General features: G+C 53.7%; 2 protein-coding genes across 2 annotated transcripts; both read right to left on the bottom strand.

Moving 5' to 3' along the window:
• Nucleotides 1-6,176: 6,176 nt before the first annotated feature.
• Nucleotides 6,177-7,574, bottom strand: LOC122748258 (interferon-inducible GTPase 5-like). The gene has a single exon (XM_043993924.1). The coding sequence runs from the start codon at nt 7,572-7,574 to the stop codon at nt 6,177-6,179; it is 1,398 nt and encodes a 465-aa protein (XP_043849859.1).
• A 3,867-nt stretch (nt 7,575-11,441) lies between these two features.
• LOC122748256 (phospholipase A2 inhibitor and Ly6/PLAUR domain-containing protein) lies at nt 11,442-14,258 on the bottom strand. Its single transcript, XM_043993923.1, has 5 exons — nt 14,210-14,258; nt 13,854-13,964; nt 12,708-12,866; nt 12,295-12,444; nt 11,442-11,830 (listed from the first exon to the last, which is right to left on the bottom strand). The coding sequence occupies exons 1-5, from the start codon at nt 14,256-14,258 to the stop codon at nt 11,604-11,606; spliced, it is 696 nt and encodes a 231-aa protein (XP_043849858.1). The 3' UTR covers nt 11,442-11,603.
• Between the last annotated feature and the right edge of the window lie 223 nt (nt 14,259-14,481).

The raw sequence follows: 14,481 nt of genomic DNA, 5'->3' as shown, positions 1-14,481 counted from the left end.
GCTCCACTTTGCAGATGGGGAAGTAGAGGCTTACAGAAGGATCTGGTCATCCAGTGAGTCAGGGACCCAGAGACATCCTTGCTGCTCCCCAGGGGGATAATGAGGGGTGGGGAGGCTGTGCAAAGAGGGAAGTGGGAGGATTCCCCCAAGGAGAGAAGAGAGGAACTTTATCTGGAGAGACTCCTCTTCAAGGGCTGGGCCAATGAGGGGGGGTCCTGGGACAGGGCTGCGTGTGGCTAAGACTAGGATTCACAGTAGAATTTGGCATGACCACAGCAAAAGGGGAAGAGGGTTCTCCAAGTCACGGCCCAGAAGGGAAAGGGGAGAGCTGTGGGTCCTGGGGAGATGGAACCCTGGGTAACCTCACTATCATCTCCCTACTAACAAACTCCCCACAACCTTTGAAAACAAACCACCTTCCCTAGACCTCACCAACCCCCAGGCTATCAGCGGGTAACCACCCGCCACCACCAGCCAACTCAAGGAAAAATCCACCTACTCTCATTGACTCCACTGCCTCACCACCCACTCACCTCCTGGTTTTTCTAGCCCTCCTGCTCAGCTGAAACCTGCTCTCACAAAGGAAGGTAGGCTTTTCTAGGCATCAGGATGTGGCAGGCACTGGGCTAAACCCAAATATTATCTGATTGGATCCTCACAACAATCCTAGGAGGTAGGGGCTACTATTATTCCCATTTGAGAGCTGGGGAAACTGAGTTAGAGAGGTGAAATGATTTGTCGGGGTCAGATTTGAACCCCATAGACCCCAGATCCTGCAAGCACTCTATTCACTTTATCACTTACCTTCAAGGCTCAGGGGGTTGGGGGCAAGGCGGGGAACAAGGAAATATGTCCTTAAGGAGATGAGCTTTGAGTTGAGACTTGAAGAAATCCAGAGAAACTAAGAGATAGGAATGAAGAACATCCCAGTCTGGGGTGGGGGTGGGGGAGCCAGTGACCAGGTGAGGAGAGATGGGGGATTGTGTATGAACGTCCCCGAATATCAGAAGCATAGAAAGGAGCAAAGACTGGAAAGGTTCTAAAAGCCAAACGAGATGGTTTCTATTTGATCCCTGAAGTAATACAGAGCCTCTCAAGTTTATTGAGTGGAGGTTTGGGGGTGGGGGACAGAGGGAGGAAAGGGTTTCTAAACAAAGCTACGATCCATCTTCAGCAAAACTGCCAGATTGATAGACCTGTACCCTAACAACTGGGTCTTGACAGTGTTGCTTTCATCCTCAAGAATCTGTTGTGGCTCCCTGCTCCCTTTGAAGTAAGAGACAAACTCCTCTGTTTGGGCTTTTAAATCCCTTCATAATCTAGCTCCAGCCTGTCTTTCCAAGGTTATTTCACATTGCTCCCCCACAAGCAATCTATTTTTCCAGACTTATACCTTACTCATCTCCCTATACTCTTGGATATTCACTGTGCCACCTAGCTGCCCCTAAATGCTTGCTAATTGACCCTGGAGTCAGGAGAACTTGAGTTCAAATCCAGCCCCAGGCACTTGACACTAGCTGAGTAACCCTGGGCAAGTCACTTAACCCCAATTGCCTCAAGCATCTGGGGCCATCTCCACTCGTCCTGATGTGTATCTCGCCACTGGACCCAGATGGCTCTGGAGGAGTGAGGTTGGTGACCTTGTACAATCCTGCCTCACTTAAATCCAATTCGCTGCAAGTCATGACATCACCCCGATGTCATGGTCCTCTTCCAGACAGAGGACAAAGGACAACAAACAACAATTACAGCTCTTGGGTATATAATATGTACCTAATAACTGTGGTTAATTGAAGTGGAATGAACTGAATTATTGAAAAATAGTACTAATAGATATACCTCACTACTTTGAGGCTATGCAAATTCACCTTCCTGGGGACTTTCTCCTCCAGTACAGATGGTCACCCCGTGTATCCTAGGAGATGGTCCTTACCCTGTGGCAAATCTGGTAATGAGCCCCTGGAATCTCACTGAGTCTCATCCCCAGGGGGTACTCACAGCCTTCCCAGTTGGCTGAAGGACAAAGCTTGGGATCTGCTTACAGGGTCTCAGAAGGAAGGTTGAAGGCATCCCGAGGAAATGTCTAGTGGAAGGAATATTGTGTCTACTAGCAATTAATACAATGTTACTGTGATGGGGCATTGCAGTATCTTGTTTTACAGAGGCAGTGCGTAGAGAGCTAGCCTTGGAGTTAGAAAGCTCTGGGTTCGAGTCCCCTCAGGCACATTCTGTATATACAAGTATTTTTTTTGGTGAGGCTATGAGGGTTAAGTGACTTGGCCAAGGTCACACAGCTAGTAAATGTCAAGTGTCTGAGGCCGGATTTGAACTCAGGTCCTCCTGAATCCAGAGCCAGTGCTTTTTCCACTGTGCTACCTAGTATACAAGTATTTATTAAGCCTAATAGTGGCAGCTAGGTGATACAATGGATAGAGCACTAGCCCTGTGTCAGGAGGACCTGAGTTCAAATTTGACCTGACACTTACTGTGTGACCCTAGGCAAGTCACTTAACCTTAATTGCCTCCAAAAAACAAACATAGTAACTAGCATTTATATAGTGCTTTATGGTTTATAAAATGTTTTATTATCCCATTTTATCTTCATGGCAACCCCAGGGTGTAGATGCTATTATCGGCCCTACTTTATAAATGAGGAAACTGAGGCAAACAGAGGTTAAATGACCTGCCCAAGGTGGCACAGTGGATAGAGCATTGTACCTGGAGTCAGGAAGACTCAGCTTTGTGAATTCAAATCTGGCTTCAGACACTTACTAGCTGTATGACCCTGGACAAGTCATTTAAGTCCAGTTTGCTTCAGTTTCCTCATCTGTAAAATGGGCTGGAAAAGGAAATGGCAAAGCACTGCAGTGTGTCGGCCAAGAAACCCAAAATGGGGTCATGAAGAGTCAGACACGACTGCAATAAATGAACAGCAGCAAAAAGTGTCTGGGGCCATATTTGAACTCAGGTCTTCCTAACTCAGGATTAGAGATCTACTGCACTACCTAGCCAACTCACAATCCCAGTGCATGGGACACTGAGTGACCCTGGGCCAGTGACTTAACCCATCAGTGGCCCCGGGTGATTCTCACCTGAAGAACAGGTGCAGATCTACTCAGGCAGAGGGCCTTAACACGGTGGGAGTTTCCTACCTGGGTCAGCTTGGATTGCATCCAAAGTAATGTCACTATAATGTTGTTATGTAAAAGCAGAGATCTTGTTTGGGGGAGTCTCTTCCACCAAGACAGGAATAGTTCAAGAGACTTGCCCAGGCTCACAAAGAGACTTGAACTCAGATTCCAACACAAGATCTCTGTCCACTTATACCACTTTGCCTGTTACTCTAATAATACACCCTTATATTTTAATAATGATGTAGTTGAGTTGTGGCAGGGGGTTCCAACAGTGAATGAGCCTGAATGTGGGTCTGGGTGTGAGAAGAAGGCTCATGGGTGTGCTTTGAGCCAGGAAAGTTCACAGAAACAGGGCCAGGGCTGGGGTTTTCCTAGTCCGTCCCTGCCCCAGACATATCCCAGTCCCCAGCAAACAGTGTCCTCTTCTATAGAGAGTCTCTGAGATGTGATTGAGGAGAGAGACCCCTGAGAACCAGGGCAGGGGAGCTAGCAGGGAAAGCAGGCTGAAATTTCCTCAACATTCACACCTCCCCCAACTTGTTCCCTGTGTATTTAATACACAGGATCCCTTCCTACCTGAGACAGAGAGCCCAACTTCTGGCCAGCCTAAGTCGAGACACCTAAGAGTGCATGAAGCATGGATAAAGCATTGGCCCTGGATTCAGGAGGACCTGAGTTCAAATCCGGCCTCAGACACTTGACACTTACTAGCTATGTGACCCTGGGCAAGTCACTTAACCCTCATTGCCACACACACACAAAAAAAAAAGAGTGCATGAAGCACATATGTGCCCTGTACTTCTGGAGCCAGTCCTGGGCAGAGCAGTGGGAACTTGCAATAGTTCAGAGTCCTGGGTTCAAGTCCTGGCTCGTCTCAGACAAGTTCCCCGCTGCCATCATCTCTAAAATAAAGGGTTCAGCCTACACAGCTTCTAAGGCCTCTTGCAACTCTGATGGTCCCACCACTCTCTCCCTCTCCCAGGTCAGGCCCACCTGGATAGAAGGAAACTGTCCAGATAGGGCAGCTCTGGGTTCTGGGCTTGACGAGATGAGAATGTCAGGGGACCAGTTCTGCCTCTAAAATCCGTAATCTGAGAGTAACTTTGAGCAAGTCTCTTCCCTTTTCTGGGCCTGGTTTCTCCTCAGTAGAGCAGGGATAGTAATCCATGGTACTTCTGGGTTACAGTGGAAAGAACTATTTAAGGTCTGCAGACCTGAGTTCAAATCTGTCTCTCTCTGCCGGTTACTACTACCTGAGCTGACCCGAGGCAAACCCACTCCCCCTCTCTCTGGCCTCAGTTACCTCATAAAGTGAAGGGTCTGGCCTAGCTGGCCTTTGACATCCCTTCCAGCTCTAATAAAACATGGATTCTAGCATCCTTCTCTCCCACCATTTTCACTGGCCGTCCTCCACACCTGGACTGTGCTCCCTCCTCACCTCTGCCTCCTGCCTTCCTTCAGATCCCAGTAAAATCCCAGTGTCTACAGGAAGGACCCCTTAGTGCCAGCACCCCCCCCCGCTTCTGTTCTCTCCAATTATCCTGTCCGTAGCTTGTTGGTATTTAGCTAGACTTGCATTGTCTCCCTTAGACCATGAGCTCCCCAAAGGACACACTCTCCACACGCCTTTTTCCGTGTGGTCGCGCCTGACACATAGTAGGTGCTTTAATGGATGCTTGTTGACCATTGACTCTCTCCTCCAGGTCCCCAACAAGCCCAAGAGGACAAGCGGCGAGTCTCACCTGACTTAAACAAACTGGGCACAGGGAAAGGGCACCCCGGGGGGGGGGGCTGAGCTGGGTGTTAAAGGATGGTTACACACACACACACACACACACACACTCCAGTCACATCACCATCACACACCCAGTCACACAGAGAGCAACGCAATCAGAATCAGAAGATGACTCATTCTCTGTTTACTCACGACCTCAGCCACACCAACAGACCATCACAGTCATGATTACAAACACAAATAACACTCACATTCTCGAAGAATTCCCTGCTCTGAACACACTCAGGTCATACTCAGCTACTCAGAGTCACGCTCACGGGACCTGATGACCGCCATCACATACAGGGTCACACAGATTCACCCCCCCCCCAGTAAAACCTCTCCTTTCTTCCCCCAGAGTCGCTCTTTTGAGGGTTGGAACATGAAATAAGGTAGGGTTGGGCCTGGTTAGGCTGGGTTGGGTTTAGTAGGTGTTTTTAGGGACTGAAACTCATCTCTCCTTATCTTCCAATAGGTGTGTATTGAGGGGTTGGGTGGGGAGGGGGACTAGGGGTGGGGAGGGGGCGGTTGACCCTGCCTCACCACCCTCCACCCTAACTCACATTTAGCAGGGCCTTCCTTTGGCCCTGGCCCCTCTGCCTCCTCTTCTAGGACCCCTGACACCCCCTCCCCCAACGACTCTACTGGCCCCTTTGGCCAGACCTGTTGCTAGGGCCCATTGTAATGAGATCTGAAAGCTGATTGGCTGGCTCCTTGGGGAGGGGGTGGGGACATCTTAAAGTAAGGGGGCAGGGTGTTGGCGTGGAGCCAGGGGATTGGCATCCAAGGATCCTTTAGGGTCTAGAATGGGGAAACTGTGAGGATGGTCACCCCCAAAGGAGCCGTGGATGGACACTTTCTGTAGTCTCCTTGTTCTAATCCTTCTCATTTATTACTTGCTCCCTTCCCCCCCACTCCTGGATCCTCCCCAGCCCCCCCACCAGGAAACCCGTCTCCCCATTGCCCCTTCCCCACAGGGACTACCAGCCTGTGGGATAGGGAGGGAGAAACCCGGCTTCAGTGGGCCCTCCTCCCTCCTCCCCCTCTCCCCGACCGGTCAGCCCCTTTAAAGGAGCCCCATGTTCCCCCCACCCCTGTACCCCAAGTCGGTCTGGAAGAAGACTGAGTCTCCCAAGCCACTGGTTTCTTCACACGGATTTTTTTTTTGGTAGGGATAGGGGACAGGGGTGGGGGAATCGGAATGGGGAATGGCGGGGTGGAGTGGTCAGGAGGGGGGGTTTCTTTCTTTGGGGGAGAGGTGGGCGTCTTTATTTCTCTTCGACCACATCCCGTTTCTTCCAGCTCTCCAGAATGTACTTGAGCAGCAGTCCAAGCTTCCGGCGGGCTGAGATTGGAGCATCCTCTCCACCGCCCTCACCTGCCCCCCTCTTCTCCAACCCGGGCCCGGTGGTGACGTCGAGGCGAGCATCCGAGCCAGGAGAGCTAGCCTCCTCTTCCAGGGCCTTGATCCGGACGCGCTGGGCGTCCTCGGCCATCTCGTTGAGGCAGCCTTGTAGCATGGTGTAGACAGTCCCAAAGGAGATGCCACCGGCCACCAGTGTCCCGAACACAGGGATGCCTTTCTCAAAGGCCCGAGCCACACGCATGGCCCCGTCTGATGACTGGGCATACATGCGCAGCACCGCCTCTGGCGAGACCTCGGTGGCCAGGGGCGAGCGGATCACAGAGCGCAGGTCGCCAGCCTGCTTGCCCACCTGCTCGGCCAGCCTGGCCAGGGAGTCGTCGTCCAGGCCGAAGCTGCGGTGGTAGCCCCGCAGGGAGCGAATCAGGAGGGCGTCATCATAGGCAGCTGCCAACCCAGGCACGGGTAAGGCCTGGATGACCCCAGACACCAAGGCCGTCTTCAGCACCTGCTCCTGCAGGGCGTCCTTCTTCTTCTGCAAGGCCTGCAGTGAGATGTCTGGCAGGGACAGGAGACCAGCATGGCGGCGATGGGCTGGTAGCTCCCGCTCCCAGGTGGCCACGAGCAGAGGGAAATCATAGCGGGCCGGCGAGAGATTGGACACGAGGAAGATCCGGGGGTCCGGGACGCCGGCAGCTCTGAGACGTTCCGCACAGTGGTCTCGGATCTCCTGTAAGACAGCGTTCTCGCTATAGCCCGATGGCCGCTGGGTGCGAGAAGCCGCCAGGTCCTCATCAACCTTGGTGCGGATGAAGTAGAATTTCTTACCCTGGCGGAGGATCTCAGTCGCCAGCCGGGTTTCCACGGCCCCACAGCGGCGGGGTGAGACCAGGAGGAAGAAATTGTAGCGAGCAAAGTCGACTTGCTTCAAGTACTTGTCAGCGGGGCAGCCGGGCGAGCCGGCCCCTGGCAGGTCCCACAGCATGAGCTCAGGAAGCTGAGGGTGAGGGTAGGGGGTGGGCTGGGTCGTGGTCTCGATGACGCCGGTCTTGGCCGCGCCAGGGTCCTCGGCCCCGATCCCTCGCAGGGCGTTGATCAAGGAAGACTTGCCGGCCCCGGACTCGCCGGTCACACCCACCTCGAGGCGGCTACTCTCTGCGGAGCCCAGAAGCTCCCGGAGGCGGGAGGCAGCCTTGGGGATATCCCCGAGCTCGAAGGCTGTCCGAAGAGCCTCGAGCTCTTCTTTAGCCATGAGGATGGTGCTCTCCTCCTCGGTCGGGGGGGCATGTGACTTGGACGCCATTGCGCCCCGGGGGAGAGTGGGGGGGAGTGGGGGAGTCTCGCTTCGTGTGCTCCTTGGGGTAGGGGGCAGGCCGCTCACACCACCTAGGCCCTGAGACCAAGCCAGAGAGAGATGGGGGTGGGGGGAGAGGGAACAGAGAAATAGACAGTTAGCGGGAAGGCCCCAGCAAACTCCTTGGTTCCCCCCAGTAGCCTCGGAAGCCCCAGACTGGGAGGGAGAAATACTGGTGGATGGGGGGGGGGATCCCTGACTCGCACGGGGCCCAGTCCTTTGAGCAAGCATCCCAACCCTCTCTAAGCCTCAGTTTCCTCAACTGCCAGATAGAGAGGTTGGATCAATGGTCCGGAAAGGCCTCCCAGCTCTGACATTTTCTGTTACTCTGTTCTTTCCCCGCCCCGCCCCCACTCTCCTTCTCCGTTTTGCTTTCTCTATACCCCACCCCATAAGCTTCAGTCTTTCTTTACGAATGTAGCTCTTAGGCTATGTATTTTCTGAAGGCCTTCCTCCGTCTTTACCCCGTTGCAACTACCTAACATCTATGTGAGGAAAGCAGGGATTCTTGCACCCATTTCACCGACAGGTAAACTAAGGCCCAGAGCAGACAAAGGATTTACTCTCCCAAAGTCACATAGCAAATTAGTAGAAGAGCTGGCCCTAGAAACAGTAGACCTTAAGACTAGGGAGGAACGCTCGATGAACTTCATCCAGTTTCCTCATCTTACAGGGGAGGAAACTGAGGCCACATCAGGAGGTGCAGGATACCAGATCCCACTACTCAGTAAGAAGTGGTCTTTTGACTCCAAAGCTGTTGCCATTTCCTCTCCCCTCCACAGCCTCTCACATTTAAGTCAGAGGACATTTCGACCTAGAAGGGACCTTTGTCTTAACCTGGCATGGCAACCAATGACCTTGGTCTCGGAGTTGGACGCACCAGACACCAATCTGAATCCCGGCTTCTGACAGCTTCATACTCTAGGCCTCAGTTTCCTTCTCTATAAAATACTGGGGGCAGACTAAAGGTACCCTTTCCAGCCCTGACTCCCAGTTTTGTCCTTGATTACCAAGGGGAGAAATTATTCCCTGGGCTGGCCCACCCATTGGATCTCCCCATCCCAAACTCCTCCTCTCACTGGGTCCCCTTTCATTTTTCCCTTTTCTGTCTTATCTTGGGGTCTCAGGGAGGGGAAAGAACAAGGGTGGGATGAGATATATAAACAGTAGGATGTGGGGAAAATGGGGAAATCAGATTCATTTCTCCCCTGTGAGCACAAGGTACATGAGTGACAGAGCCTATCAGAGTCTATGGAGAAGCTAGGGGATTGGGGTCCATGCCCCATTGCTCCTTCCTAGCTCTGACACATACACATAGACTTACTCCCCTCTGCCCCATAAATGGTTCAGGGTTTTTTGGTTTGGTTTGGTTTTTTTTTTTTAGTATGATTGTAACCTCTATGGAAATTAAAGAATGGGACCCCCGCCCTATCCTCCTAACACCACCCAGGACCTCTCTTCCCTCCTTTGGTCCATGGATGGCCCAAGATACCCTAGCCGCAAACTCCGGGGTCCATGGGGCAGTCAGAAGAATCGAGCCACTTCTTTCCCCGCCCTCCACCAGCTCATCAGAGATCCCTTCAGGGGCTGGGACTGGGAAGCTGGCCCCATTACTCCCCACCCCAGCACAGCTATCACCTTCCCTCCTTCTCGTCTTCCCCATGAAAAGTTCTGAATGTTTGGATAGCAGCCCCTAGTGCCCATGAGCTAAGATGCTCTGAATTCCCGCAGCTGAGATCTACCCATCCGTGTAATTCTGGGGAATTCAGACGAGGACTTCAAAGAAGCCCCTTCTTAGCCCACCCGAAGCCTCTCCTTTCCATGACCTCTTGGAATATTTGAATAGAGGTTCATAGGGAAAAAGAGGGGATTGGGCTTACATCCCCCATACCTGGGGTTTCTCCTCTTTGGGGGTATTCGAGCCACAGACCATAACAGTAGAAGAAAGTGGGGAGAATCCACCCAGACCTGGCCAAAGCCCCCAGATTTCTCTTCTCCTCACTTCCGTGAAGGGCCTAGGGTCTCTGAGACTCCTAACACAGGCACAAAAGGGAGCTCAGCCTGGGCAAGTGAGACCACATCCACTCTGCCCCAAACCCAAGCAGTTTCTCTTCTCTTGAATAACCAAGTGGCAGGCAAGCTAGAAAAAGAAGTGGGCTCCTTCCCAAAGGCCCCCAGCAGACCTTTCCCCTCCTCTCAAGGTTACAGGGTCTATTGGATAACTTCAAGAATTGGGCTCTAAACTCTCCTACCTAAACCCTGGGCTCTCTCCTCCTCCCTGCCCCTCTGGGACTGGTTCTGGGTATCTGAGCTGAGAACTTGGGGGGTCCAAAGGGCAACCAGGGGAACTGGACCTAGATTCTATGTTCCCAGGCCTTCCCTTCCCTTCTTCCCTCCGGATTGCCCCGATCTTACCCACTTTGGGGACCATTCCCCCCCAAATCAACTCACATTCACAGAGGAATTTCCCACACCCCTCAGACTCTCCCCGCCCACGGGGTCTCTCCCCGTTTGCCTGGGCTCATGCCCCGTTGCTAGGGGCCATTATAACAGGGGCTAGCGGCTGATTGGTTGGCCCCGCCCATCCGGGTAACACCAGCAGGGGCCCAGGCCAACAATGCCCACTGGGGTGACCTCATGAATGGAGTCTGAGGGGGGAGGGGAAGGGAGAGATGCCCCCCCCCATCAAGCGATTGGCCCCTGGCCCTTCCTGCGAACATTTACTAACTCCCAGCGAGCACAGGCTCCCATACGGGAAACTGAGGTAAACAAGACACAGCTTCTCTCTGTCTAGGGAGTTCACAGTCTAGGGGAGTCCATGGCCTCTCATAGAGAGATAGCAGTCACATACATGAATCTGCCTTTCTCCTTTTCTCTGGCTCTCGTTCTCCTTGTCTCTCCTACTTACCCTTCTCTCTTCTCTCTCTTCTGCCTTTCCCTCTCCTTCCTCTCTTCTCTCTGTCTCTTTCTCTCTTTGTGTGTGTTTCTCTCTCTCTATCTGTCTCTGCTCTCTGTCTCTCTCTCCCTCTGTCTCTGTGTCTCTGTCTCTTTCTCCCCCCTCCTTTCTCTCCCAATGCCTCTTCTAACAATATCAGGCTGGATGGACTTTGCCACATCCCTTCCCTTCTTCGGTCCTTAGTTTTTTTCAGCTGTTGAATGGAGAGGGTTGGACCAGGGGGTTGGAAGGTGTAAAACTACTGAGACCTTACAGGTCATTGAGTCCAAGATAGCAGAACAAGGAAGTGTAGGGGAGAGACCAGCCTAGGATTTGTACCCGGGTTCTCTGACTCCAAAGCATGATTCTGGTCTTGTATACAGAGAAGAGCTCTCTTCATGAGGGTGCTCAGAGAGGGTCTCTTGGAATGGGAGCTAGGGTGTCCTCAGTAGGTCTTTTGGGGGAGGGGAGACTGGCTCTCACTATCTTGCCCAGGCCCCAGCAGCTCAGCAGCTCAACCTGTGCCATTTTTTTCCACCTGCGCTCGTTAGCCCATCTTGGGCAGCCTGCGCGCCTACCCCCAGGTTCTGAACGTAATGTGGGCTCAGTTTAGCCCAACTGCACTTCAAGGCTCCCCCGCAGCAGGAGCCCCATCACATCAGTCTTCGAGGAGGGTCTTGAAAGATGAGGTAAGTAAGGTTCACAGACTCCCCCTGGGGACTGAGGGATTCCCAGAGTTGCTGAGGACCCAACTTAGGCAGTAAAGGACAAGACGAGCCCAGAGGGAGAGATGGGAGAGAATTCAAGAAAAGACATCGAACGATTGGGGAAGTTAGCTAATGTATAATTTGTCGTTGTCCCTTGTGGGGGAGGTTCTGGGGTTTCTGAGGTTCGAGGGGTCCTTTGGGCTGGGGGCTTGTTCAAGGGGGCTCTTTGGAGGATTCCAGACTTGAGGTGGGCTCCTGTTGTCAGAGAGAAGAAAGGTTCTTCCCGCCCAGGCTGGGGACGCTGAGCAGGGAACAAGACAGGATGAGGATGGTCTCTCAGACGAGCCAAGTGGCCATCCATGCCCCCACCAGGGCTAGGAGGAGAGTGCCATATTCAGAGCCTGTGGTTCCACTGTGGTGGCTCTTGTGTTCCAGCACAGCCCGATGGCTGGAAGTGCAGATGGGTTTCCCAATAAGCCGGTAATCCAGAATCAGGGTGTGGTTCTCGGGCAGGCGGCATAGGTCCTCAGAGCCACACCCTCGGAGGGTAAAATTCCTGTCCCCTGGGGGAGAGGATAAATCCAGGGATGGAGCCTTGGTCACCACTGTTGGGGGTGGGGCTCAGAAATGGCCCCTCCCCCTCCCAGACCCCAGGCAGCAGAACTGGACGGGACCCTGTACATCATCGAGTCTAGTCCCTTCATTTTAAAGATAGGTAGATTTGGGGGGGCAGCTGGGTGGCACAGTGGATAAAGCACCGGCCCTGGATTCAGGAGGACCTGAGTTCAAATCCAGCCTCAGACACTTGACACTTGCTAGCTGTGTGACTCTGGGCAAGTCACTTAACCCCCATTGCCCCGCAAAAAAAAAAAAAAAAAGATAGGCAGACTGGAACTTGGGGGGAGCCACTTGCCCACAAATCACAGAGTGAGCACCTCCCTGCTTCCTATGCCCGGTTCCAGGTTCTTCTGCCTGGGGGTTCCCTTTCCCTCTCAGCCTCTTACCCCCTTGCTCCCATCCCCATTACCTCCAAGTTCAGCCCAGTTCATGCTAACACAGGAGGTCTCCCCTTGAGGGCAGAGCAGGTATGAATCGTTGTCACAGGAGGTTTCATACAGGGAGCAGACGGGACACAGGTAATTACTGAGTCCACCCTTGAACAGGGACACTGGGGAATCTAGGAAAGAAGGAGGGAGGTGGTCATCCAGGGCCCACAGCATTGGTCTCGGTCTTCGAGGCCCTGAGAAGCCCTCACTCCACACACCCACTTTTGCTTTACCACAGGAGGCATGGCACTAATGGGCATCTGGGTCCAGAGAGCGGCATGAGATGGTGAGAGGGTTGACTGTCTGCCAAGCCTGCCTTCCCCTGACCCACCGTTCCCCCAGCCATTTCTTCGTCTGTCTTAGCTGCCCCATGCCCCATCTGGTGACAGCATACCTGGTGCGGGGGGCTCACTGCAGTTACCGCGGCAGCATGTGACATTGGCCCAGAGGCCCTGCTGGAAGCCGTAGGACAGGGTGTAGACCCCAGCCTGGCAGTCCTTGGGTGCCACGCAAAGGCCATTCCTCAAGATGGGTTTCTTCCCTCCGAGGTCACCTTGGTGGGGGAAAGGCAGAGAGGATGGAATTCAGGCCCACAGGAGGGAAAGAGGAGGCCTCCCCTTCCTCCTCACTGCCAGTGGCCTTGGTGGCTCACTCTAGGCCAGTGCCCCCCCCAGGAAGCAGGTGCAGGCACCCCTCTGTGCAATGCAGGGACCCCTGAGGAATCCCTGTGCACTTGTATTTCTGCCCCTCTGCCATTTTTCCTGCCTGTGTGCCTCTAGGCATTATACGGATGAAGGGGCACCTGTCCAAAGTCACCAAGCCAGTGTGTGGGAGACAACTCAGATCTGAACTCCCTTCCCCTGACTCCAGATACCATGCTCGCACATTCGCCCGAAGGGAGGGCCGCCGCTGTGAGATGGAGAAGAAAACCGAGCCTTACCCAAGGTCACACGGGGATTAGGCAGAATCAGGATTTGAACTCGAGATCTGTGACTCCATGATCTTTGCTCTGTCTCCTTTTCCCTGTTTGCCTTTTTCCTCCTCTGTCCCTGCTTCTGCCCCTCCTTCCACCTCCCTGTCTGTCTGTCTGTCTGTCTGTCTGTCTGTCTGTCTCTTCTGCTGTGTCTCGGCCTGCTCTTTGTCCATCTCTCCCTAGCTCTGGATGTGTCTCTTCTGGTTCTTTTCCTCGGCTTCTCAGTCAGTGTCTCCCCTGTCTCTCCTTTTCTCCCTTTGTCTGCCTCCGCCTGTCTCTCTAGGGCCTTCCAGGGTGCACAGTACTCTCTGCTGGGCTCGGAGGGAGGCAGAAGATAGGAAGCAGCCCACCCTGGCTTGGGCAGGTGGGGAGTGGGGAAGATGAGGCCCGAGAAACCATCCTTTGTTCTCCTGCATCCCGAGGACTGGCTTTGGCTGCTAAGTGGCAACCCCTCCTCCCCTTCCGCAAGATGGCCCAGCTGGGGAATTCTCCCCTGGATGGGGAAGTGTGCTTGAGTGTCCACTCAGAGAGTTTGGAGGGCAGGGAGGGGCAGCTTTGGGCACTCACCTAGGACTGTGCTGAGGCAGATGTCATTCTCAACAGTGCAGGTCAAGGATGTGCATTGTCCAGAGAACGTACAGGAGTAGCAGGTGGTGGTCTCCTTTGTGAGGGTGGGGTCTGCAGCGAAAGAAGGAGGGGTGGGAACTGTACCAGAGCTTCTGGTCAGTAGGGGTCAGTGGCTGGGACCACACAGAGGAAAGCTCGGGTCTCAGGAGGCTCCTGCTCCTCAGGGGCCACTCCAGTCCTCTCCTCAAAGGCAGAGCGGGGACATGGCCCCAAAGCTTCCAGCGATGAGGAAGGTAGGACCCACAAAACACAAGGGAAGGCAGACATGTCACCACCACGGGACCCCATCTACTCACCACCGGGGGCAACTAGCACATACAGGAACCCAAGAATGGAGAGGATCATCGTGGCCAAGGACTGGAGGGCCCAAGGGAAAAGTCAGGACAGAGGGCATCAAGTCCTTTTATCGGGGCTCCAGGGACTGGGCAAGACGGGAGAGCAAACAAGCAGTGGAGATAAAGATGGCTCCCGCCCACACCAGCTAACCCCTTAGATTCCAAAAGGACTCTGAAGTGGCCCTTTTCCATGCACCCCGGCCCAAGGACCCAACTCGACAATGGGTGGAAGA

Source organism: Dromiciops gliroides, chromosome 3 (assembly GCF_019393635.1).
Source record: "Dromiciops gliroides isolate mDroGli1 chromosome 3, mDroGli1.pri, whole genome shotgun sequence".
NCBI classification, from domain to species: Eukaryota; Metazoa; Chordata; class Mammalia; order Microbiotheria; family Microbiotheriidae; genus Dromiciops; species Dromiciops gliroides.
The sequence above is the reverse complement of the archived record's forward strand: the minus strand, read 5'-3'. Positions and strand labels throughout refer to the sequence as shown.